Source organism: Neovison vison, chromosome 6, assembly GCF_020171115.1.
Source record: "Neovison vison isolate M4711 chromosome 6, ASM_NN_V1, whole genome shotgun sequence".
Classification (NCBI taxonomy): domain Eukaryota; kingdom Metazoa; phylum Chordata; class Mammalia; order Carnivora; family Mustelidae; genus Neogale; species Neogale vison.
Genome location: NC_058096.1, coordinates 138,333,535 through 138,360,770, shown reverse-complemented (window position 1 = coordinate 138,360,770; position 27,236 = coordinate 138,333,535). Strand labels below are relative to the sequence as shown.

Sequence of the window (27,236 nt, the reverse complement as noted above, 5' to 3'; positions counted from 1 at the left end):
GGCACCTGGGTGGCTCAGTTGGTTAAGGACAGACTCTTGATTTCAGCTCAGGTTATTGTCTCAGGGTAATGGCCCCCACTCAGCAGGGAGTCCACTTGAGAGTCTTTCCACCCCTAACTACCCAGCCCCTCCCCCCCACCACTCACTCTCTCTCTCAAATAAATAATTCTTTGAAAGAAAGTAAGAGAAGAAAAGAAAGAAGGAATCCTAAGTTTTTTTTTTTTTTTTAAAGTCCCTATTTCAAATTGATGGTTAATGATCTTTGAAGAATAATGCTAGCACACTATAGAAAACAAACAGGGTTGGGGCACCTGGGTGGCTCAGTGGGTTAAGCCGCTGCCTTCGGCTCAGGTCATGATCCCAGGGTCCTGGGATCGAGTCCCACATCAGGCTCTCCGCTGAGCGGAGAGCCTGCTTTCCTCTCTCTCTCTCTCTGCCTGCCTCTCTGCCTACTTGTGATTTCTCTCTGTCAAATAAATAGGTAAAATCTTTAAAAAAAAAAAAAAAGGAAACAAACAGGGTTGCTGGAGGGGAGGTTGGCGGGGGGATGGGATAACTGGGTGCATTAAGGAGGGCACCTGATGGAAGGAGCACTGGGTGCTGTATGTAACTGATGAATCACTGAATTCTACCCCTGAAACTAATAATACACTATACCTTAATTAACTGAATTTAAATGTAAAAAATAATAAGTAAAAATAAAGCCAGCCCAAAAACATACTTTATTTAATAATGACTCGGTCTCTTGCCCATTAATTTACCAAAACCCAATCAGCTACAAGAAAACAACTAAACCTCTTAAAAAAAGAGTACTGGGATGCCACTAAGGGGAAAACAACCAACCAGACAACTACTGATACTTGCAATAACATGTATGAATTGGTTAAGCAACAGAAGCCAGACAAACTAATGCCCAATACTGATTCCATCTACATAGATCAAGAACAAAGGAGCAAACAGATCAAAGATGATAGAAGCCAGGACAGCGGCCTCCCTCCTGGGGTGCAAGGGGCCTCCTCAGGGTGCTGGACGTGCTGCGTGTGGTTTTACACGGAGGTCGTTACAAGCCACTCGCCATGTAAGATCTGTATACTGGAAGTCACACCTCAATAGGAAAACAGAAGAGTGCTGCGAGATGAGTGAAACAGCCAGTGAGACACGAACAGGGAAGGGGTCAGATTGGAACAAAGTGCAGAATTTACCCTCTTCCAAGAGGTCCAGGCCTTCATGCTGTTCACGGGAGGTTTTTCTCTCTTCATCCTGGTAGTCATACTCAAAGTACTCTTCTTCCCTTCCCACGTCTCTCAGGGACATTGCTGAAGCCACCCCAAAGCCCAAACATTGCCCTAACAGGCGGTTCTTGGGGTAGCACCCAGCCGTCTACCCAGAGGAGCCACTGGAGCCCGGACCCCTGGGGCACATGCTGGGCCCTGGACGGGGCAGAGGACATTCCCTGGCTGAGCTGGAGTCGAGGGTGTGCACAGGGAATTGGCCCAGCGTCACCCAGGACAGACCCGGAAGGGGGTGGCTCCCAGGAGCTGGGAGGAGGGACATTGTGGGGCGGGGCAGGGCAGAAGCACCTGCCAGAATGGGAATGCCCTGCCTGCCCCAGGTGACCCTGGCAGGTGCTGTCGACTCAGAGGGGAGGCCGGCAGGCAGGTGCAGGACTTTAGGTTAAACTCTCCACCTCCAGATCCTTCTCCCCACTCTTATTCCCCCGGGGAATGAGGAATGGTAGCTCCCTGTAAGTTTCATAGCAACTGCGCCCAGCAATACTAAACAAGCCTGAAGCAGGTACACCTGTCTAAAGGTAGGACTCCAGCAGAGGAGCTGCCCTGATGAGTAACTGCCTAATGCCCTCAGATGAAAGAATTTTGGTGGGCGTGCTCCGGAAGCAGAGACCGACCTTTTTTTTTTCCCCTAATATTTTATTTATTTGTTTGAGGGCCAGCAGGAGCAGGGGAGAGGTGAAGAGGGAGAGAAAGAAGCAGACTCCCTGCTAAGCAGGGAGCCCATTGCGGGGCTGGATCCTAGGACCCTGAGATCATGACCTGAGCCAAGGGCACACCCTTAACTGACCAAGCCACCCAGGTACCCCCGAGCCCAGTGTGACTTTGGCAACAGCCTGACACAGTGCTGGACGGAGAAGGGAGTGATCACTGATTTCTAGCAGAAGGAAAAAAAGTCATGGCAATCACCATTACCTGTTTTAAGCTTCATTCAGTCTCTCTTCGGTAATAATAGACGGCCTTTGTTGTTTTTAAATCCGCATTTTATAACCTTCACTGTCATCCTAAATCTGTGTATTCACAGTCAGATTTACAAATTCTAATTGCTAGGATGAGGGGGGGATGGGAAAAGCATCTAAAACCGAATAATTTACAATGTCGCCTGGAAGAAGAATCCGTGGTTTAATTGTGTCTCAGTACCAATTCCTCGGCACTGTCTGATTCTGCCTTTGACAGTGGAAGTGGCAGGTTCTTCCATCAAACCCACCGGAAGGTGGCCCCGAGTGCTGGGAGCTAAGGACTGCAGCACATTCTGCAATTTTTCTGCCTCCGCCACCTCCCAGCTACACTGTGGAGGGCGTCCCTGCTCCAAAAAGCAAACAGCAGGAGACCTAAGCCCGCTGTCTACCGATTCACCTCCCCCAGGGATTCACCTCCCCCAGGGAACCTCGAGGGCAGCTAGCAGAGCCCTGGCCAGGCCATCACGCAGAATTCCCTGCCCAGGGGCAGGTGCCTGGTCTCATTTGGCTTTGGATCCGCAGGGCTGAAGATCCCATTTTGGCAGCTAAAGAGGTCTGCTACGTTGAATTGCTACCTCCGCAAAAATGAATAGAAGACCATATGAGTGCCTCAAATAGCAAATCAGAATGCAAGGAAAATGCTATTTAAAAATAAAACCCGAGAGACATATTCATTGTCTGGTTAATATTTCGGAAACCTGGAAATGATTACTATGTTGTACAACATTAAAGAGGTATTCTTTATGAAAAGGAGGCTTAGCAGAAATTCAGTGGCAAGGGGTTTAAAATCACATTTTGCATAAGCTTTAAATACAATGTTTAGGAGGACACACACTGCTGGGGTGGGGGGAGATGCCATTTAATCTCAATAAATGGCATCAAATTGGGCTTAATTCAATTCAAATGACAGTGAGTCTGAAGCCCTGTTGAGGGAGGGAGAAAGGGAAGGAGGATCTCCACCTTGCGCATTATTCATTCAGCAAATATCAGACTGACTGTAAGATGCGTAGGATACTGTATTGGGCCACGGTGTGTACAAATGACAACAAAAGCTGATCTCGTGTTTGAAAATACTCTCAGGGATGACTCATCACCAAGTTGTTTCTAACTCAGCCTTTAACTCAAATCTAGGTTATCTTTAACAAAAGATGTCCAAGTCTATATATATTACATCATAAACACTGAGGACACAGCATTTTGAACACAAAACCAGACTCTTCGTGTCACCCCGTATTTCTGGGTTTAGTCCTTCCGGAAATTCCCTGCCTCCCACAGCAAATCTCTCCTCCCCTTCCTCCCCCACCCCGCCCCACCAGGGATGTCAAGGAGTTCTCAAACCTGAACCACACCTGCATACATTTCAAGATTAAAGGCAGAGATGGACCCAAGAACTTCTTCTCTGACGGAGTAATTTCTTCAAAAACCCAAACAATAAAGCCCAGCAATCCCTGTGCCAAGTGGGAGATCCTGGACAGACCGCCTCCACATGGAGCTTGGCCCCAGGAAGAATCAAGTAGCAAGGGTATGTGCGTCCTAAAGGCAAGGACCCGACACGGGGGCCCCGGAGAAGAGGGGCAGGACTGAACTCCGGATGGTGGCTGGAAGAATGGACAGGAAGGTAGAGGGCTTCCTTCTGGGAGTGTCTCTCTCCAGATCCATTCAACATACCATCAGAGACAACACTGTCCCAAAGCTCTACCATGCACTGTCCCAAGAGAGGCCACAAGCCACTGGGGCCATTTACATTCAAATTTAAATTGATTAAAATTAAATAAAATCCAAAATCCAATTCATGGTAGCCACATTTCTGGTGCTCCAGAGCCACAGGTGGCTAGCCTACCATCCTGGAATACACGCACAGAACGTTTCCACTGTCACAAGTCCCACCGGGCAGCTTCCTTCCAGAGGGTGCCCCTTCCTTTCAAGATGTGAGCTGTACACTTTCTGACCTCCACAGTCTATGCCTTGCCGACAGCCCCCTACCCGCCTTGACCCTACTGCACCCCCTGCCGCAAGTGTCCTTCTGTCCTCTCCTCCCATACCATCCACCGTGCAGACTTCTCTCAGTGCTCCAAGCACCCCACCTCCAACTTCTTGGTCCATTGGAGCAGAGCCCCCATTATTGAGGGTCATGGCAAGGACCTAGCTATGCCATTAAAAAAAAAAATAAATAAGAGAAACATCATGCTCAAAACCTGGGCTCTGGGCTTGCATGGACATCTGAGGGAGGACATTACCACTACTTTCCCAAAGTGATAAAATCAAACAGTTACTTTATGCATTTGTACTTCTTTCTTTCTTTTTTTTTTTTCTTTTTAAACTCACTTTTACAGCCATTCAGAAGGGTGCTATGTCTGGAAAGGGAAAAACCATCGCCCACTCCCAAAGGTTCATCCCACAATAAGCAAAAGATGAACACATGGGGGCCTGTTTGCGTTGTTTGACACAAAGCGCAGGAACTTCAGAAAATCATCTCGAAACCTAGGAACAGTTTTCCGATGAATGTTTGCAATACCTCTAACAAAACTTTATTCCCAAACTAGCCACCACCCCCGACCTTAGGGTGGCATTGTAGAGGTCACTGCAGTTAAGTAAGGAACAGAGCCCCCATGACAGCTCCCATGTATTGTCACCAACTTTTCACTATGGAGTAAGAATAAGAAGCCCAAGGAACAATGTCTTTAGCCGTCCACTGGAGCTTCCCTGTGATAAGACAGCATGAGCGAAACCACCCCAACCCCGACACTCACAACTACAATGTCGTACAGCTGGCAATGAGGGTGCATGGGTACAAGAGAGACTAGCAAGAAACACGTGGTAAAGATACTACACTTTGGGGAGGCTGGGTGGCTCAAGCGGCGAAGCATCTGCCTTCTGTTCAGGTCATGATGCCAGAGTCCTGGGATTGAGCCCTGGAGCCCTCATCGGCTCCCTGTTCAGCGGGACATCTGCTTCTCCCTCTGACCATCCCCCTTATCACACTGGCTCTCTCTCTTTCAAATAAATAAAATCTTAAAAAAAATAAAAAAAGAAAGAAAGATACTATACCCTGTTCAAAATGCCACTCCCCTTCTGAAAAGGATTTTATTTATTTATTTTAGATTTTTTAATTTACTTGACAGAGAGAAAGAGATCACAAGTAGACAGAGAGGCAGGCAGGGGGGCGGGAAGCAGGCTCCCTGCTGAGCAGAGAGCCCAATGTGGAGCTCGATCCCAGGATCCTGAGATCATGGCCTGAGCTGAAGGCAGAGGCTTAACCCACTGAGCCACCCAGGCGCTCCCTGAAAGGGATTTTTAAAAAGAACGTACTAATTAGACTATTTCTGAGAAAATAAAATTAAGCACTGACCTAGCACATCACTGTTTACAGAAGCTTTTTACAGTTGACCCTTGAACAACATGGGTTTGAAGTTGGTGGGTCCACTGATATGTGGATTTTTTTCAATAAATGCAGCACGTACTGTACGTATATTTTCTCTTGCTTATGATTTTCTTAATAACATTTTCTTTTCTCTAGCTTACTTGATTCTAAGATTACTGCAATGGACAGACAAACATACGTGTATATCATACAGGTACGTGTCAACTATGTTATTTGCAATACCTAATAGCAGTTAAGTTTTTTTTTTTTTTAAAGATTTTTATTTATTATTTATTTGAAAGAGAGAGAGAGAACAAGTGGGCAGAGGGAGAGGGAGCCCGATGTGGGGCCTGATCCCAGGACTCCGGGATCATGACCTGAGCTGAAGGCAGACGCTTAATGACTGAGCCACCTAGGTGCCCCAGCAGTTAAGTTTTGAGGGAGTCAAAAGTTCTACACAGATTTTTTTTACAGTATGGGAGTCAGTACTCCAAACTCCACATTGTTCAAGGCTCAACTGTGGCTCTGGTCAGTGTGGCTGACTCTCTTCACTATGGCTCAACTACTCTTCACTAAGGCTCTGGTCAGTGTGGCTATCCCCACCTTTCAGATGGGACATCTGAGCTGACAGGGACTACAGGGACTCAGAGGTCCCAAGATGTGCCCAAACCACACAGCCATACAGAATGCTAAATGGGCCTCAGACAGAAAACTCCAGGCCAGTGCACTTTCTGGCAATCTCTGTACTTGTACAGTCATTGCTCATGTACATTAAAGACACACACTTGGGGTGCCTGGGTATCTCACTGGGTTAAAGCCTCTGCCCTGCATAGGCTCTCTGCTCAGCAGGGATCCTGTTTCCTCTTCTCTCTCAGCCTGCCTCTCTGCCTATTTGTGATCTCTGTCCGTCAAATAAATAATAAAATCTTTAATAAATAAATAAATAAATAAATAAATAAAGACACACACTTGAACCCGAGACGTTTTTAAATATTAAAAAGGCCTGTATCTAAAAACATACTTTAAAAAAAAAAAAGTGACCAGTGTAGCCAAGAAACAACATAGGATTCTGTGACAGATCTAAAGAATTACTTTCCAGACCCTGGAGCCTGGAGTTGGTCTCCACGGACATTGGGACAGTTTCCCAAACACACCCGATATAAAGAATCACCTAAAGCTCGTGCTAAAAATTCAGATTTCTCAGGACCTCTCTGGATCTGGAGTAAATCTGAGAATCTTCTTTTTAAATATGTGGGTGATTTTCATCATCTGGCAGGCTTTAGATGGGGGACACATCCGTTGTGGCTAGCCGGGGCTGTCTGACACTGCAGTTTAAAACCATAGGCCCTCATTTATCTGCCCGAATTCCACGAAGGAGATGCTATACCGTTGAGGGCTGGTTGTTTCGAATCTCTAGAAATGACTTTAAGATGCTGGGCAACCAACCTCTCCAATTTCTTCTTATTCTAAGCCCCTACCCCATGCCCCTTGTTATGCCCTCTGGGGTCTTACTGGTTTTGGTTGGGGCGGGTGGGGAAGGTGGTGTGTGAGAATGCGTAACTGAAACCCAAACAGGGAAGGATATAGCATTCGACACCGAATAAAGCTCTCCTAAACCTCAGAGGGAAAAGAGAATAGCAGCTATTTTTTTATTCCAATTTTTAAAGAGGGGTACTAACTGTCCTAGGGTCCACACCCCCATCCATATATATATATATATATATACACACACACACACATTACCTTCCAGTGCTAACCCTCCAATGCGAGTGTGAGTCAGTAACGCTGACATACATGATGATTTTGCATCTTTCGCAAAACATTTGACTCCTCTTTTGTTATTAATATGGGAAGTTCCCCTCGTTAATGATTCAAATGCCAAATGGTAAGAGAGACAAAGCCAAGTGAGGTGTCTACTCTTACCCGGCCCCTTCACTGCCCAGCAGGGGAGGACTGGGAGATGAAAGGGCTATTTTGTTTGCAATTTAAAAGATGCATATATAAACAAAGGCAAAATGCATTTCCAGATCAGTTGCCGAGGTAGGGAGAAATGAGTAAAGGAGTTAACTATAAAACTGGCATTTACAGGGCGCCTGGGTGGCTCAGTGGGTTGGGCTGCTGCCTTCGGCTCAGGTCATGATCTCAGGGTCCTGGGATCGAGTCCCGCATCGGGCTTTCTGCTCAGCGGGGAGCCTGCTTCCCTCTCTCTCTCTGCCTGCCTCTCTGACTACTTGTGATTTCTCTCTGTCAAATAAATAAATAAAATCTTTTAAAAAAAAAAATTGGCATTTACTTGAAATCCCAATCCCCTGGGTTTCCTAAACCCAATGATTTCTGGGTTTCTGTCCCTTGTATTCCCTGTTTTGCTGACTATTTTAAAAATGGGATTACGCAAATGCTGGTTGTCCCAGTAAATTCTGTCCCAATGGCCCTCTCCCCTTTATCCAAACCGGAATGGCGAGTAAAGGCAAGTATTTTTGCTCAATACACACTCAGACAGTGACTGCGAGCAACACTGATTTACCCTTGGACAGATGAGTCGTCTCTCCTTCCATTTTCCTTTCAGTTCGAAGAAGAGAGATCTGGCTGCCTCCGGGCCAAACGACTCCACTGAGAAATGGCTGGGTAAGAAAATCCTTCTGACAAACACCCAGATAAGAGTCAGCCTGCCTCCTCTCAGTCCTCAGACTGACTACCACAAGCGACTGGCTTTATTCCCAAGGACCAGGGTATAAAGCGAGCTGGACACTGTAACAACTGGGTCAAGACAGTATGAAGCACCTTCCTCCTCCACTTCTAGGAGGGATCCGTGGGAGCCACGGCCATGCCCCAACTCAGCCACAGTGTGGGACAGGCATTCTGCCAGAACTCACACTCCCCATTCCAGGGATCCACTGAGGTCCACACTCTAAAAAAGTTAGGGAGAGCTCACTCAGTTGAGTCCCAAATCACCAAGGAAACTCTTAAGAGTTCAGTGACAGTTCTGAAAAGAAGCATCCCTATCATTGCCTCTTGGAGTGGGGTAAGAGGATGGGAACTTGCATCAAGAATAACACATCCAAACAGCAAAAAGGACCCAGTCATCTTCTCCCCAGAAGACTCTCGGAGCGGCCCACCAGCACCATTACTCAGGATATTTAAAAACCACACAGGGACTCCACACAACGCTGGGGGACAGTGGGGCTCAACTGGGGAAGTTTCTCAGCGCAATTACATACCCACCCTCCCTCCGGGAGGGGAAGCCTCTCCGTCCCTCTCCCGTAGCTGTTGGTCAAGGCAGCAATCAGCAGACAGGAGATAATTATGCAGTCCTCAGCTTCCTGACGAGGCCAGCTCCCCGCCTGCTACATCATTCAGATTCATCCAATGTGGTCATGGTCAGAGCGGTCTGAAACTCCCAATTCAATTAAGAAAACAGCTACCTCACCTACTAATGGCTCCTGAGGCGCTGGGAACATGGTACCACTAGGGACCAGACCCTCAGACTGTACATATTAACTGTGTTCTTTTCATGTATGGGGGATGAGGGGGGCATGCGAAAGACATGTGATTTGAGGGTCATTTTGAAGAAGAAATTAAACAAGACAGATCCACTGTGTCCTACAAGGTTCTGGGACCCAGCACCACAGGAGCCTAAGGGCCCTCTCCTATGGCCTCCCTGAGAATGCACCTCAGTGCTAATTTCCCGGTACCCGAAACCTCCCGAGGCCTCTCGGGCCACACAAACTCCACCCAGTCTCCTCTGGAATGTGCCACACCCTCCCTGCACAAATGTGGCCTGTGACAGAAGGAGACAGTCTCTCCAGCCCCTCCCAATGTCTCCCCACCCCCACAGATCGCTGGGATCCCACAAGCAAAATGCATTTGAATTGCCTGCCCTGTGGGAAGCTGCTTCTGCATCTTCTCCAGCCTCCCCAGGGCCCACCTCCGGTCAGGGCTGGGTCTGGGCTTGGGAAAGGGAGGACTCTTCCAGGCCTGCTGCCAACAGTCCAGAGAGCCGCCTCCTCAATCCACTACTCCCAGCCCCGCCAACAGCACAGAGGTCACTGAACACATCTCTCCTTGCACGCGCGCGCACACACACATACACACACGTGTGTGCATGCATGCGCACGTCAACATCAAACTCACGTCTCACCCCGGAGCGAATTCAATCCAAGAGAAGTACAACGCTCACAAACCAGGCACACACCATCTGCCCTTCTGAGCAAAGACATACTAAGCACAGAAGGGTCCCTCTGAGCCCTGCCCACCTGCCATCTCACCCACCCTGCTTTCCAAACCGTCAGGGTCATGCACGCCTGCGGTCATGCAGGTTCCAGCACCCCCCACCACCCCCCACCACCTCCTGCCCGTGTCCCCAGCAAAGGTTTCAGGATCACCACCCCACCCCAGAGGGAGACAATGCTCCTACACATTCCTGCTCTGTTTCGTGGGGGGGCCATAATTACCGTCCGAGCATTCTTCATAATACCAGTCTAGTTCATAATAATCCGCTTCAATAAATTTCTGCATAGTCAGTATTCTCGCAGAGGAAAGAACAGACTTCACAGCACCATCAACATCAAGTAAAACACTGCCATGCCTCCCTGCCCTTCCAGAACACTGGGCAGAAGAGCGTCCTGAAACACACCGGGATTGAGCCGTGCATTCTTAATGACAGTCTGCCGCCGAAACAGAAAAAGAGGCCGTGAGAAGCAGAATTCTGGTGGGGCGAGGACAGGAGGGGCAGAAAGAGAAGCAATTTGCAGAGCCCCCCAGCAGTCCTGCTAATAAAGCGGCAGTGGCCAGCAGCCCTGAATGGGAGTATCCGTTATCGCCCTATCCAGACGCGAGGAGGGTGACGTCAGGGACACACACCACCACCCGGAGGTCTCACTCCAGCCTCGCCTCCCGCTTCGCCTCCCGCTTTGCCTCCCGCTCGCTGATCATCTTTCAATCTTACAGTTGCCATAGAAACTGGCCAGCTCTGAAAAATGATGCCAAGATGGAGGAAATGTCTTCCAAGGATGCTGGGAGCAGGGGCGGGGAGGTGCCACACAAGGAGAAAGGGGGGTGCGGGCAGGTGGGAGCTGGGGGCCTTGCCACCATCATCACTTCCAACAAATGTAAAGACAAGAACATCTGCTCAATTCTGAGCCACTATAAAGTCTGCATTTCAAAAAATGCCACGTTCTAAAATCTATAACCATTACTTTTGGTTTTCCTTGGTCAACCTGATTTAATATGTGAAACACCTTTTCTGAACATTTTTGACCACCACCTAAAGGAAAGGTAAATCACTCAGAAAATGGAAATGCTAGGGTACCTTTGTGGCTCTGCCTTCAGCTCAGGTCGTGGTCTCAGGGTCCCGGGATCGAGTCCAGCATCAGGCTCTCTGCTCAGCAGGGAGTCTGCTTCCCCCCACCTTCGCCCGCCTGCCTGCCTCTCTATTTGTGATCTGTCAAATAAACAAATAAAATCTTTAAAAAAAAAAAAAAAAGAAAGAAAGAAAGAAAAGAAAAGGAAAATGGAAATGCTTTCATTGAGATGCAGTTCTGCTCTGCTGCTCATGCCTTTGCTCAAACTTCTGGGAAAACAGCTTGCAACATACAAACGGGGGAGAACGCCATCACAAAGGGGCCCAGGCAATGCAAGAGACTGTTTCACTGGCATTCATATGTGTGATCCAAGTACAAACAACAGAAGGCAAGAGCCCACCTGCAAAATGGTGTGGTTGCCTCTAGGGATGGAGGGAATGGGCTTTTGCAACTATCCTTATAAATGCATCTGTAATATATTATTTCTTAAAGAAAAAAAATGGAGTCACCGTTGATTAGTGTTTGGCATGTTTTAAATATCGCAATTAAATGAGTAATAGATAGATTTTGGACTAACTATAGGTTAGCTTAATCCCTTGAACCAGGGTTTCTCAAGCTCAGTGCTACTGACATTTAAGGTCAGATCAACTGACACTTAAGGAGGGATCACTCTTTGCTGCTGGGGGCTATCTGGGCATTGCAGGGTGCTTAGCAGTGCCCCTGTCTCTACCACTTAGATCCCAGGAGCACCACCCCCCCTCTCTCCTTGACGTAAGGACACTGCCAAATGTCCTCTGGGAACAAAAATCTCCCTCAGAAACCAAAGCCCAAAAACAGAACTCCCTACCAAACCTCACCAGCCTGCTGGCTGGATGCCGTAACCATGTGCTGGCATCAACAGCAGCCGCGTGGGCTTTGATGGGTTTCTCCTCTTAATTTTCTACTCAAGACCATGTAACTTGTAAACTAGTAATACAAGAAGGTCTCTTTTCCACCATAGGGAGAGCATGCTCCTTTCCTTCTATGGTGACCGAGCAGGGACCATTTCCCTTCATTCTTCCAGTGGCACATGATGCCTCAGTTCACAACCACAGAAGCATCCCTCTAGGGCGGGGCTTCCAGGAGTTAACATGCCCATGAAGCACCAGGAGCTGTTGCTGAAATGCAGATCCGGACGCTGCAGGTATGCAGCAGGCCCAAGACTCTGCATCTCTGAGGAGTTCCCATTGGACAGCGGTGCTGCTGGTCCACAGGCCACAGTTGCAACAGTGAGGTAGGTCAGTAGGACGGATAGATCAGGAAGGGTAACATACACAGTGTGTGCGTGTTTGTGTGTGTGTGTCTGTGTGTGTGTCTGCATTTGAATAAAAAAATTTTTAAGAAAAAACTGTAGAGATGCGTGTGCACACACACGTTTATATACACGCATATACACACATAATTACAAACCCTATGTATGGACTCTTGGGCAGAATCTGTACTAAGTATAGATCTATCTCAACCCTCCTAAATCATGGGAAGCAAATGTGCCTCTAATGCTGTGTTGTGAGGTCCCCAGAGCTGGCTTCCTGTCCCCTGTGTAGGTTCCAGAAGCTTGTCCCAGCTCCAGGTACCCTCTCTGTACTCAAGGGCCCTGTGCTTTTTTACCAGGCCGTGCTTGCCCACCAGCACAAGATGCTACAAGCAGATCTTCCCACTTGCCGAGTGGCCAACTAAGCCCACTTGGCCCGGCCTGCACACTGGGAGAGCACATCCTGTCCCGTGTGGAAAGCGGGGTTCCTGCCTCTTCAGCAACATCAAATAGCAGAACCTCCTCAACTCTCAGAAGGGGAAAGGAAAGCTCAAGGCAGCTGGTGATGAATCTTGGCCCAGGATGTAAACAGGCTTTTGGTAAAGTTTGGAAGATACACAGTGCCAGGGAGTGGTACTGTCTCTGGTCATGCTGTTCCCCAGCTGTCACTTACACCCTAGAGGAACTGTGCCCCTCCCTACCCAATTCCAAATTCTTCCTGGGCAACATAGAAATCAGACCCCATCACCCTACTCACTCACTTGAATCCCTGTCCTTCCCTCTCCCTGACGCCTGCTTAGGTACACATTTAAGATTTTCTAGGACATCTGCCTATTTAAAGTCAGCAGCCAATGATTTTAATTCTCGCTATAGCTGCCCCCATTATCTGAACATATCTCTCCCTCTGGTCCTCTATCATGTCTCTCCCTGGCAAGGACAGCACCTCTCAACAGCCCCACAGCAGACCCCCATGTGAGACATGAGCAGAGGCTGTGCCCCAAGGTTTTCCAAGGTTTTGTTTAAAACCTTGAGTTGGGGGCGCCTAGGTGGCTCGGTCGGTTAAGCGTCTGCTTTCGGCTCAGGTCACGATCCCATGGCCAGGGATCAAGCCCCACATCAGGCTCCCTGCTCAACCGAGAGCCTGCTTCCCCTCTGCTTGCTACTCCCCCTACTTGTGCCCTCTCTCTGTCTCTCAAATAAATAAAATCTAAAAATAAATAAATAAATAAAGTTCCTTAAGGTGTTTCTAAAAAGATGATTCTAGGCCTCCAGTCAACAATTAACAGATTCCTCAAATATCAGCATGCTCAACAGGTTCAATCCACTATGTCTGGGGGAAAGGGTCCAATACGAATCTGCAAAATGCAGATGTAATAAGTGAACAGGACATGCAAACTCTGTAAAGCATCACAGAAAGTCAGATAAGGGGAGAGAAGAACAAAGGCATGCACATTTCCCTTCCGATACTATGAATTCTTAAAAATACTTTATCGGTATCATCATAAAGGCAAAAAATGATAGATGGATGGATGGATGGATGGATTGATGGATGGACGGATGGACATACAGACAGACGAGAGACAGACTAACAGGCAGTTTAACTTCACAGTTAAGAGCGTGGGCTTTGGTGTAAGATGGGCTGAGGTGTGGTCCAGGCTCCTCACCCACCATCCCTGTGACCTTCTTAGACACCTGAGCCTTAACTGTTACACGAGGGGATTGTAATACCTATCTCAGAGACAAGGCGAGGTTTCAGTTAATTAATTAATGCATGGTAGAACACTCAGCACAGTGCCTGGGACAAAGTGAGTTTGCAATAAATACTATCTGATCATCTTCATCACTCAAATTCTTTAAAAACTTAAGTAAGGTGGTATAGGCAATGAGAAAGACAGTACAATTTTCTAAGCTATAATTAGGGAAATGAGGTAGAACCGTCTTGGCTTGGCTTGTCCCCGCATAATTAATGAAAAGGCACTGAGTTCACAGTAATAGGCAGGGGTCAGGACAGAGGACGCATTTCTGAACAGTAACATACTCCTGAACATGACTTACACCACGTGCAAAAACTCTGCATAACAAATTCACGTCTTACAAAAATGGGAAAGAAAACAAAGTGTGCAGCAACAAGCACAAAGGAAATAGCATCACTTGTGGGTGACTTCCATGGGCTCCTAAGCAAGATTCAGAGGAACATCTACACCAAAACTCCCATTTTATAGGCTCAGAAGGATAAAGCAGTCCATCTGCAGCTCTGGAAATGGTGCTGAGGTTGAGATCCGGCTGTACCTGCCTTCAAATCCACATTCTCCTCCAAGAGTCCCATGGCCGGAGGGTCCCAGTCTTCCTTCCCTTCCTTCCCCACCACCCCCCCACTTCCTGCAGCTGAAAAAGCAAGTTCCTCCACAGCAACCTCCTAACCCCCGAATGCTCCCATCACCGCCCCACCCTGGGGGAATGAGGATCAGGGACAGGTCCCCAGAGAGCCTCAGAGAAGCAACCTCTCACTCACCCTCATCACCCAATACCATTTAGGGCATGCAGGCTGCACACCAGGTGGCCAGCACTTTCTAGCTGCTTCCTCACTCACTACTACCTAATTACCAGCCCCCTCGCTGTGCAGAGAAGGCCAGGGGACCCAGAGAATTTAACTCACTTGTCCAATATCACTCAGCAATTAGGAGCACGTAGATTTAAACTGGGCATGGTCCACCTCTACCGTCTTCCCACGATAACTAAGAAAACATCTAAGGATTATTTACAAATGAACTGTGAAAGGCGGGGGGAGACAAAGATAAAAACTCAAGTTGGCATTTCACAGCAAAAACAAATTGTGGGGGTACCTGGGTGGCTCAGTGGTTTAAGCGTCCCACTCTTGCATTTGGCTCAGGTTGTGAGATCAAGCCCCTGGGAGGCTCCCCTCTCAGCAGGGAGTCTGCTGGAGATTCTCCACCCCCATCCCTCTGCCCCTCCCATTCATGCTTGCTTTCTCTCTCTCAAATAAATAAATCTTTTTAAAAAATTGTTAAGTCCTATTTCCTTTTAAGAACAAACTAAAAAATGATCATGAAAGAATTAAACTGAAAATATCAATGGGACTTAGTGATACTAAAAAGAAATACTATTTCCAGATCTGTCAAGGAAGTGGCCCAGCAAGGACACTACTGCACCCACAACCAGCAGGTCAACAGTCTGGTGTCCGTCCAGCTTTAGGTGAAATGTCAACAGCGCTCCTTGTGAGAGCTGCTCATTCCATGCCTTGGGGCAAGAAAAAAACAAGATCCACCTACAAGGCTGGCTCGGAGGAAAGCAAAGATGGCTCCACAAGGTCTTGGGGGCAGAAGTGATAAGGCACAGAAGCCAGCGTAAAAGGATGGTCAAGGGCCAGCTGTGACAAACTGAACATCAAAAACCGAACACAGTTAATGACATTTAGAGGGAACAAGTCGAGTCTGTAAAGGTCGTGGTGATGATCAAGGAATGCCAAGACTAAAAGGGCAACCAAGTGAATGAGGCAACTGATGTATAAAGGAGAGAAGATTATAGGAAGATATTTTTAATGCTTCTGAAGAAGTAAGAGGAGGGTGGGCGTGTATGACTGTTCTGTCTCTGCCACTAATATCTTTTATAAAGCATTACATGAACACTTCTCAAAGTACGGTGGCTGTGAATAAGACAACTGGATATGGAACAAGGAGGCAGGTGGAGAACAGAAACAAGAGCAGAACGCTGTGGTCACAGGTCACACCCGGGCAAGGAGGACCGTCCCGTCCTGTGTTGTCGCTTAGGGGAGCACGTAAGCGAATCTAACAGATCTGGTCTGTAGTAATCTATGGCTTCCATTTGTGATCAGATTCAAATGTTGAAAAGAGTTTCTAAGCTTCTAAGTTTCTAATGATTAGTTCTGTGAGCGTATGAATTAAATAGTCTCATGCGTATGAGTGATTTTCTATATACACATCTGAACATACACATATATGTGTACCTAATTTTGAACAGTTATTCAATCGCTTAAAAGATGAGTAAACAATAACACTGAACAATTTAAAGCACAAAGAATTCAGTTAGGAGTTTGCCCCAAAATATCTGATGTCATGGCACATGCCACTTTCCTTCCTCCGTGCCCCTCGGTGATCAGCACAGGCCACACGCTGCCACTCACTCAAGCAGGTGGGTAGAAAGATGGCTTCCCTCCTGCTAGGAAGCAGAACCACTCGGCGGCCCCAATCCCCTCTGGAACACGATTCCAGTCTCTAGGGCTTTTCTCCGCTCGGGAAACAGCATGGCTGGCCTTCTATCTGCACTCAAAGAGGCCAGAAGCCTAGTAACAGAAAAATGGGCTTCCTGGTCTTCCAATCCTGACAGGGCTGCTGGAGCTTGCGTGAAACCCAGCCTCACCAGCAGACCTTCCTGCACCTGCTGCAGAGAGAATGCTTCTGGGGAGCTCTCCTTCCGATCTTTAAGACATTGCCACTGCCAGTCACTGAGCTCCTGTGGCAGAAGGCTGGCTGCTGGCAAACAGCTTGCTGTCAGCTACCCCCCTCCCAAACCATCTCCACCTCATTTCAAGCACAGGAAAAGCAGGCACCCATGCCACCTCCCAGTTCTCTGGGGCAGAACAGAGTCTGGCTTTCAGAGACACATCCAAAGGCAGAGACATGGCACTGCAGACGCGACGTGCGGCCCTGCCTTGGTGGAGTTATTAAAATCCGAGAAGGAAATGGAAAAGAAACAGTTCAGATGTGTCCCAGGTTCCCAGTCTGCTTCCTGCAGCCTTGGGGGGCTGCATGGGGCATTCCACTCCAGGACCCAGCGGGTCATATGGCTGATGTCACAGGCTTCAAGATGCAGCCAGAAGCTCCACCGAACCCCCACCCTGCTCCTGCTGCAACTTGGAGCCTCTCTGGCCTGAGTGCGTCCCCCAGGAGGAGCCGATGGGGGTGTGAGCTGAGCTGTCACGTCAATTTCCCACCTGAGCCCATTCCAACTTTGTCTTGGATGCGCCGGAGGGACGCGGGAAAGCAAACAGTCAATCTGTACAGAACTGCTTGCCAAGCATTTTTGGTCTCAAAAGAAAAGATATTTAAGATTGGAATCTGATTTGATGAGGGGAAAAAAAAAAGGTGGCAGGTGGCAGAAGCCAGAGGAAGCTTAGGGGACACGTGGGTGGGTAGACTGCCCCCAGAGAGGAGTCCCTGGCCACCCTGCTTGACCGGATGCTGCGCCCAGAGCTGCAGGTGCTATCGGGCTTGCCAGTGTGCGGCCGCCCTGCACCGGCCCCAGGACACAGGTCCTCCAGTTCCCGTGGGGCCTGGGCCCACGCCAGGGTGAGGATGGCTGTGACCAGGTGCGGCTCACGTGTGCACTGGGCTCACGCAGCCAGAGCTACTCTGCTCCCATCTCTGCCCCTGCACACCCCTGGATAGCTAGAAGCAGCAAAAACAGGCCCAAGGAAAAGTCCACTCGTGGGAGGGGCAAGCAAGAGAGGGGAGAAGGCACAATCCAGGGCTCATCGGACGCTCACCTGTCAACAACATGGCCCCCGGTCTTGGGATGGCAGAAGGACCCGGACAAAGTGTGGGCGTTTACAGGACAGAAATTCACAGCAACTATTTATAAATGTATTATAATGTATGCACTTTGGTATCATTTTGGTTGGCAAATGAAATAAGAAGTTGTTCCTGGCCACGAGATCCCTTTCCCATCTCCAGCACAGGCTCCACCCCAACCCTGTAATTTGTCTTTCCTCCCCTCACTCGACACCCCCCCACCACACATAACACCTGGGGGAGAACAGATCCCCAGGGCCCCACAGGGCACCCCTCCCCCATGTTTTCTCCTATGTCACCACCTCACGGAACTATTAAGCCCCTCCCTTCAGGAAGTCAGCACCGGGTGTTATCTGTCCATTTCATTTGGCCTATCCCAGTGCCTCTATTTTGGCCACACTTAGGATTTTAATCAGACTGAAGGCCATCTTGGGAAGGTGGCAAAACCAAACTCTGTGTGCCGTATGTGGGTTTTTTGTGTTTGTTTTATTTTAAAAAAGGAGAAAAACTTGAACCTCAAAACATGTATCTTTTCATTTTCTCTTCCTGAGGAAGCATTTATTAAACACTTACTTAATGCAAACATGAGGCAGACAAGGGCTCTGTCCCCTTGGGATTTACTCAATGAATACAGAAATTATTTCAAACAGCTTGCAGTCTTTCAGAACATAAGCCTTGCAGAGATCTAAATTTTAATGAGAAAAGTTCAAGGCAATTTTAAAATGTGCTTAGAGAATTAGGCCAGTATTTCTATCGTGTTCTGAGAGTTCTTTCTTTCTTTCTTTCTTTTTTTTTTAAGATTTTATTTATTTATTTATTTGACAGACAGAGATCACAAGTAGGCAGAGAGGTAGGCACAGAGAGGAGGAGGAAGCAGGCTCCCTGCTGAGAAAAGAGCCCAATGCGGGCTAGATCCCAGGATCCCGGGAAAATGACCTGAGCCGAAGGCAGAGGCTTCAACCCACTGAGCCACCCAGGTGCCCCTGTGTTCTGAGAATTCTTAAAAATTGTCCCTAGAGGGGCGCCTGGGTGGCTCAGTGGGTTAAGCCGCTGCCTTCGGCTCAGGTCATGATCTCAGGGTCCTGGGATCGAGTCCCGTATCAGGCTCTCTGCTCAGCGGGGAGCCTGCTTCCCTCTCTCTCTCTGCCTGCCTCTCTGCCTACTTGTGATCTCTCTCTGTCAAATAAATAAATAAAATCTTAAAAAAAAAAAAATTGTCCCTAGAACTATCACCTGAGGGCAATAACAGCACTTTTATTTTATTATTTTTTTAAAGATTTCTATTTATTTATTTGACAGACAGAGATCACAAGTAGGCAGAGAGGCAGGCAGAGAGAGAGGAGGAAGCAGACTCCCCGCTGAGCAGAGCCCATGCGAATCTCAATCCCAGGACCCTGGGATGTCCTGAGCCAAAGGCAGAGGCTTTAAACCCACTGAGCCACCCAGGTGCCCCAGCACTTCTATTTTAAAAGAGCAAAAACTACCTTTTTTTTTTTTTTTAAACTTATGAAGCTGGTTTTTCTCTTTAACAATTTCTTAAAACTGAAAATTAAAGTCTCAAGTCTCATAATTCCTATTATACAATATGGAAAAAATATTTTTAAAGGAAACACAGTAAGACAAAAACAATAATAAAAGAACTTTGTCCTGGGATCCCTTTGACAAAAGAGTAAAAAACTCTCAGTGACATATTTCAGAGAGCCACAGAATGTTTAATGCTGACTAATTTCCAGATAGTAAAATCTGAGTCCCTAAGAGGCTATGAGATTTGCTCAAGGTCACACATGGAGTTGGCAAGGGGGATGAGGGAGGCGAGGCCCTCTAACACAGGGCTGACTATTGGGTCCCTCACGACTGGTCTCTAAGAACCACTCAAAAGAGGAAAACCTTCACCATATAGGGAGGTTACCTAAACCTCAAATAGACATCCCCTACCCCCACACAGATTAGCTGCATCTCTCAGTCCTAGCTAACTTCTACAGATAACATACATTACTGTTCTCTCTCATGAAGCGGTCCTTGGTGAAAAGTTTAAGGTGATCCCTGGATAACAAACACACACACACACACAATTGAGCACTTCAATCAATTCTTCAGGCCATTATCTAATACTGTCATTTTCCAAACATTAATGCGTAACGATCTGCCCAAGCTAAGATAAGGGTCAGATACTTTTCCTCAGGTGTCTTGTAAGAAAACACGTAGGATATGTTCAGACTTCTTCAAGACCAAATACGGCGTTTTCAGGCAAAGTGCTTCTGAGTACTACACGGCCTGAAGTCTTGGAAATAAAAAGATTTAGTGAAAGATGAGAAGATCACAAGTCAGGGCTAGGGAGCAGGGAAATGCTGCCCATTTCAAGCACCTCAAAAGTACATAAGACCTTTTCAAACCAAAAATAAGGCCTGGGCTGCACTGAGGATATCCTATGATAGAAGAGAATGGGCTTGGTCCAGCTGGGCTGAGATCCTGCTTCTCCCCTATCCTGTGCGACCTTGGGGTGGCAATGGAGGGTCCCTCTGAACCACGGCCTCCTCATTTTAAAAATGGGGGGGACGCCTGGGTGGCTCAGTTGGTTAAGCGGCTGCCTTCAGCTCGGGTCATGATCCCAGCGTCCTGGGATCGAGTCCCACATCGGGCTCCTTGCTCGGCGGGAAGCCTGCTTCTCCCTCTGCCTCTGCCTGCCATTCTGTCTGCCTGTGCTCGCTCTCCCTCTCTCTCTCTGATAAATAAATAAAATCTTTAAAAAAAAAAAAAAAATGGGGATAAGCCAGTCTCGATCTTTGAGCACTGCAGGGGAACTCATTGCTCAGAATGTAATAAGCACTCAATAGATGTCCTTTTCATTTCTCACTAACCACCATGACATACAAACCATCCAGCAGAAATTAGAGACGAAACCTGAAAAGAATTCTGTATCCAAAGAATGAGGCATCCACCAATCTTGGAATCTCTGCTGACCATTCTTAGGTTAGAAAGAAAAATCAGGAAGTTTATGAACTCTTAGCACCTCGTGGAATGATGTTCTACTCATTCACTCACTCAACATTTATTCCTCAGGGCTCCTAATGATCTCATGACTCTGTATGATCTCATACTCACCAAGAATGGGCTGCTTTTTTGCAGTAAGTTAATATCTATTTATTTATTTTAAAAGATTATTATTTATTTGGCAGAGAGAGGATGAGCAGGGGAAGCACCAGGCAAAGGAAAAGGGAGAAGCAGGCTCCCTGCTGAGCAGCATGGGGCTCAATCCCAGAACCCTGGGATCATGACCCAAGCCAAACGTAGACACTCAACTGACTGAGCCACCCAAGCATCCCAGTTAATATTTAATCTAAGAGTAATCGTTCAAAGAAACTTAAAAATTGCCACATTTTCAAGCCAAGTAAATTTCTAGAAATACACCTTAAGGAAATCACGAGTTGGGTAGATACCTACAGATGTGGAAGGATGTTTTCGGGTGTGTTATCTGAGGAAAATTTACAAATGGCCCAGATCCTTAATAACAGACCAACAATTAGGTATAAATGATGGGATATTAAACAACAATGAAAACTGTGCTTTTCAAGAATTTTAATGCCACAGGGAAATGGTCAACATATGCAATTAAGTAAAAAAGCATTATGTCCCCAGATACGTAATATATTTGTTGGAGGAAAAAAAACCCACTAAAAATATCTCACAAAAACTGAGAAATGGTTGCTAAGTTAGTCATCTTTTTGTCCTAAGTCTTGCTAAATTACCTACAATCAGCAAATTTTTATGACCGAAGGATATACTATTTTTAAAACCTCACTCCCTTTGAAAACGGTTGACATTCACTAAATGGCCAGGCACTAAGGGCTGAGCAATGACAAGCATCCCTGCTTCCTCCACCCAGAAAATCAGAAATGGACACCATGTCCCAACAGAGTCACAGAACCTTTTTTTTTTTAAAACTTAAAAAAAAAAAAAGAAAACCAAGGTCCAAAGAGGTTCCACAACTTGCTCGTGGAGATGACAGTAACACTCACTCAGGACCAGGACCAGAAGGTGCCCCTGAGGACAGAAAGGACGGGACGTAGCACAGGCAGCGGCCGGGTGGGTGCTTGGGGCCTCCATGCACGTCAGGTAGCTGTGAGAAGACGGGGCGTGAAGATGACAAACCCGCGCTTAATTTACAAGAGACTCCAGCAACGCATCCTGTCGGTGGAGAGGGACATGCAGAAGCAGAGAGGCACGGCTAAAGAAAAGCGGGGGAGGGCAGGAGACCCCGAGACAGGAGACTGGTAAGCACCCATCATGAAGCAGAGGAAGGAGAAAAGAAATTTACCAAAAAGGAACAGGAACAAGCCAGACCAGAGAGGACTGGTCCAAGGAGAGGCAGAACTACAACACTGCCAGGGACAAGTCCCCTGCACACAGAGCTGCTACAGCCCTCTGTAGTCCCAGGCACTCCTGCAGGACCCGGAGTCCCAACAAGGAGTCGTGGCCCCCGGAGAGCAGGCTGCCCGCCCGCAGACACACCACTGTCTCTCCAGCCTGGCCATGTGGGCTCATAGGAATCAAGTTCTTTTCCCTACCAAGGCTCATTTGTCTTTGTCCCCAGATCTGTTCATGGCCGTTTTTGCTTGTTAATGTAATGACAGAGTTACGTTTATTATTTCATGAATTGCACAGACAAAGAGCTGTTTCTATGAAAGTGAAGTTTAATACCCTGAAAGACTAAATTAAGGATTAAATGGCCAATTCAATTTGCCTTTGCACTATATCTGAAAAAAAAAAACACTTAACAAAGAGGGGATCATAGACTTCAAATCCAGTGTATGTGTCCTAAAAGATTCATGAAGGTAAAGCGCTTACGAGCCCCAGACCAGCCAACAGGAAGCGCTCCCCAGACCTGACTCATTATTATTACTGCTTGCATCATCGTGGTGGAAGCATATAGACAGATGACAGCCGCAACAGCAGCCAGGAGGAAAGGGAAGGGACAGCACAGCTGGCTGCTCTCCAGGAAGGCAAAGAGTCCAGAAGGGAGTGGTTCCTGTGTCACCCCTGCTCCCAGGGCACCAAGACCTCCAGGGACAGCTAGGTAGAGATGCTGAAGTCCAGCCAACACCCTGGCCAGTTAGACCCCCTGCAGACGCTCTGGGCTTGCATACCTAGTCCCAAGCACTCTCCCGCTGCCCTGAAAGAGTCCTAGGGTGATGAAGGGTAACACACAAGCTCATACAAACACTCATGATGCTTGAGACCATGTGGACACAAGTGAATGAACACAGTGGAAATCGGCGTATGACAGTGACTGTGGACTCTAATCTTCCCTGGACACAACTCCAGAGGGCCGGGTGAGGGGCAGAGGGACCCATCCATGACCCCTGGCCCGTGCAAGGCCGGCACCATGCACAAATTTGTGAAGCACTTTGCCACAGGCCTCAGGTGCTCCAACAATGGTCTTTCATTTTTTTGTTGTTTAAATGAAATTTTAAAAACAGGAACCTGGTAGAATATGTAAGTTCCCAGACCCCACTCACTCCTCCCACATAAGCAAGGCAAGCAACTCTGTGCAGAGGCCTGGAAGGCTTTCTGCATGGGCCCACGTCCAGCTGCAAAGTCCCTGCTCAGGTAAGGGAAGAAAATCCATAATCCAGGAGCCATTCTTACTTCCTTAGCCAGAAAACCTGAGCTGGAACCCAAAGAAGTCAAGTTCACAAAAGATTACAGGTACATACAAGGCGCTCAGTAAATACCTGTTGGCTGATTCATTAAGATTAGTTTACAGTAAGAGTAAACAATAGAACAATGTCTTAAAACTCTTATTTACTTTATAACCTTCTTTTCTCCTTAGGAAAAAAAGATTATTCCAGGTAAAGTCGGAGGTGAAGTGGTCAGGGAATCCTACGCACTTGAGACACAGAGAGATTGCTTTTCTTGACCCAAAGCTCCTTAACCAAAAAGTGACACAAAGCAGGCCCTGGAAATGAGAAATGGGAAGGGGCCACAGCCACCTCTGTAACAAGTCAGTCACCTCCGCGTCTGCTGTCTGCAGAATGCTATGTGACAAGAAAGGTCCACAGCACACACAAGTTGTTTCCACCAGAGGAAAGGAAACGTGACCTACAGACCACATGACAGAGGCAAAACCACAGGGAAGCAGGGAGGAAATCACAAGTTGACAGTACGTTCCCACTAAGTGTCACTTGGGACAGCGACCTTTAGAGGAAAAAAGTCAGATCTTAAATATGTAGGAAACACATTTTATAAACAAATAGCTACTGATATTCTCAAACTGAGGGTCTGCTCTTCACATCCCACATCAGTTTTACTCTTAAACTACAACTGTTTTCTCGTTTTGCTCTTCTGAGAGAGTAGTTAAGATACAGAGGCAGAGCAGACAACCTAGGTTTGCATCCACCACCCCTTGCAAGCTGTGTGACTCTGGGCAAGCTTCTTAACTTCCCTGTGCCTCAGTGTCCTCATCTGTAGGATGGGGACAGCAAGACTCTTTCACTCAGAGGACACTGTGCAAATTGAATGAGATACATGTAAGGAATTAGGAACAGTGCCTGATAAATAGTAAGGGCTAAATGTTGACTACTCTGTCTTCCTCCTAGACCATCTAATCCTAAATGTCCCCATTTATGGGTACATCTGCTATGTGAATCATTTTCCTGTTCTGTGTTTCCCACGCTCCTCCGGAATTAAAAAAAAAAAAAATCAACCTGTAAAAAATTTGTCTGAAAAGGTCATTCTACCACTTGGTAAAGGGAGACACCCAAAGAGGTATCCACCTCTTCTTAACAAGCCAGGTGAGGGGCTCCTGACTGGCTCAGTTGGCAGAACATGTGACTCCCAATCTCAGGGCCATGAGTTCAAGCTCCATGTTAGGCATGGAAGCTACTTAAAATAAAAAAATGAAAAATGAAAAATTTAAAAAAAAACAAGCCAGGGGAGGGCCAGATCCAAAAGGCAAAGCATCATTCCTCTACTCTGGGAGATAGCCTGTAAGAGTGGGAGCTGAGGTTTACCTCATCTCCTATTATCAGAACCCCTAGGGTACCCCTTGTCCCCACTCCCACCCACAACAGAGAACCACTGCCCTAACTGATGAGAAAAGACATCTAAGAGGAAACAGCTCTGTTATCGTCTCCCACACCTCACAACTGACTTGACACAGTGAGTCACAGTGCTGTGGCCATGGTATCCCCTGGGTTACGCTCCTATAAACAAACAAGGAAACCCAAAAAGGACACCACGCATGGAGCAGGGCTCCTGATCTGTGCCTTCCACCGACCTCTCAGCCAGTTTGGCCAGGCTCACAGACCCCTTCTTAGAAGACAGGGTTGAAAACACAACATAAAAGTACAGACGACTCGGAGGAAACCAACTGTATTGCAATGCAGCTATGAAAACTTGCAGAAAGTCTGTGATAGAAAAGCTTATCAATGCATTAAATAACAAGATCGACCAGCACACCTTACAACGAAGGTAATTTCAGAGCCGTGACGAGTAGAGGTATTTCAAACCATCTCCATCGCAGCAGGACATGAAAATCTTCATTTCTAGCGGTGATGAAGCCACAGGGCCTGCTGATACCACCGTGCTTTGTTTTCTGGGTTCATCATGAAAGGAAACACTGCATTTCAGTTAGAAATCAGTGAAAATAAAGACGCCATGTCATTTCTTTACAAGTTCACAGAATCCCCAATTTCCCTCTACAGACTCTTCAGGGGTCCTAGGACCTCCATTTAAAAGCCATGCTGAGGAGCCTGCTCTATTTAAGAGTTTCCCCCGATCATTCATTTAATCCACAGTTAGCAAATACCCGCTTTGCTCTAAGCACAAGTAACACAGAAGAAAAATACAAAATTAATGTAAGACTTGGGGGCAGCCGTGCCCTAAGAACTATCAGAGTTTCCGCTCAGCTTCCTCTAATTTTGGCATAATTTTGTTATCCACTGCCAAATGCATAACCAAAAACGGAGTGCACAAACAGAAATGAGCCACAGCGTCTGCTCGAGTCTACTGTCTGCAAGTATTTCAGAAGCTGAAGGTCAGTGCTATGGAAGAAATACAGGAGCCCTCCATGCTTCCACTTCTTCAATAACCAAACCAGCCCTGCCCAGACTGCAGACACTGCATAGGGAAGAAAGGAGCAATTCATGTGAAAGTTCTCCGAGAATACTGAAGTCCTGCCTGTGGATGGTTCCTGTTATACCGTGACTATAAGCAATTCACCCGTGCAGGGACCCAGGAGCCTCCCACAGCAGAAATGGCCATGCAGGGTCCCACAGAATCACAGGAGGATCTCTTAAGGAAGAAGAAGTAACACACGGGGATTTGGGGGGAGGAAAGAACCAAACCAAACAAAACCAAACCAAACAAACAAAACCACAAAAGAAAAACAAACAAAGAAAACCTGTCCTGCTCTGAATTCTACCATGAAGCAGTCTGAAGGAACCAAAGACAGAACTTGCCAAGGACGTGACTCTGGACACAGTTTTCTATCCAAAACCACATCTCTTGGTATAACAGATACCGTGAGTCAACAAAAGGGACCAGCAAAGAGCTTCCTATTCACTGCCAGACACGTCAGAAAGTCTAAAGCTCCACTGGGAACACTGGTACAAGTCTAACATGCTTCATATTTGCCCAGGTGTAGATTATTCTATTTTTATTCCAAATGAAACTGATTACCTGCCGTGTTCATACACCTGATTTGTCTCAGGTATAAACACACACGTCAGTCTAAACAAAATTCCCTTCTCATTGATATCTAAGAGAGAAAATGAGAAAATAGCCCCAGATACATTCTAAAAGAGAAGTTTGTAGTTCCAACATGTTTATTATAAATGATTTCCCAAATTCAAGAACACCGGAGATCACTCTGTACTGAGACAATAATTACAGAAACCTTATGGACGTTAAAAGCTGGTTTTGAACCAAGTTACCATCAAGTAGAAGCAGGATTGCTATACTTTCTCTTTTTAAAGGTGATACAATGATACACAGGTATGTAAATGATCTCACTGCCAAAGTGACATCACTAACTCAGACAAGGTTAAAGTTAACTTGAATTTTAAAGTCAGAGGTGTCAAGACAATGGAGAGCTGTGTCTGTCCTACCAACCTCATTGGGCTGTGTTGAATTTCTAAAGTGTAAAATGATTTCTACAAAGGCGCCTCTTGAATGAATATTAGAAACATCATAAGCATGTGCTTTTTAAAAAAATTATCACGTTTTCCAAATCTGCAATATCGGGTTTCACACCCTTGTAACCACACGTTGCCGGGGAAGAGGGGGGACCCACGTGGTATACTGTTCACCCTACCAGGTATCAACTCTGCAGCCCCAGAGCATGACAGGTTTGTCATTGGAGCAGCCTTTGGATTTTTCTGAGTAACCAGCTTAGTGGGCTCTCACACAGAAATCGTTAGTCTTGGAAAACCAAGTTCACAGACACAGAGAATACAATGATAGTTGCCAGAGGCAGAGCTGGGAGCTG

The 27,236-nt window shown here is 47.0% G+C and overlaps 1 protein-coding gene across 14 annotated transcripts in view; it reads right to left on the bottom strand.

Moving 5' to 3' along the window:
- TRAK1 (trafficking kinesin protein 1) overlaps positions 1-27,236 on the bottom strand; it is a 118,610-nt gene that overhangs the window by 58,818 nt on the left and 32,556 nt on the right. For 2 of the 14 annotated variants that reach the window (XM_044252442.1, XM_044252443.1), the window contains exon 1: positions 10,061-10,215. The exons of 10 other annotated variants lie outside the window; for them this stretch is intronic. In XM_044252442.1, the coding sequence (XP_044108377.1) occupies positions 10,061-10,124 (64 nt within the window). In that variant the 5' untranslated portion in view covers positions 10,125-10,215. Of the gene's footprint in view, positions 1-1,202; positions 1,488-10,060; positions 10,216-27,236 lie in introns of those variants that run through there. 2 more of the 14 variants (XM_044252441.1, XM_044252446.1) reach the window with 1 other exon arrangement.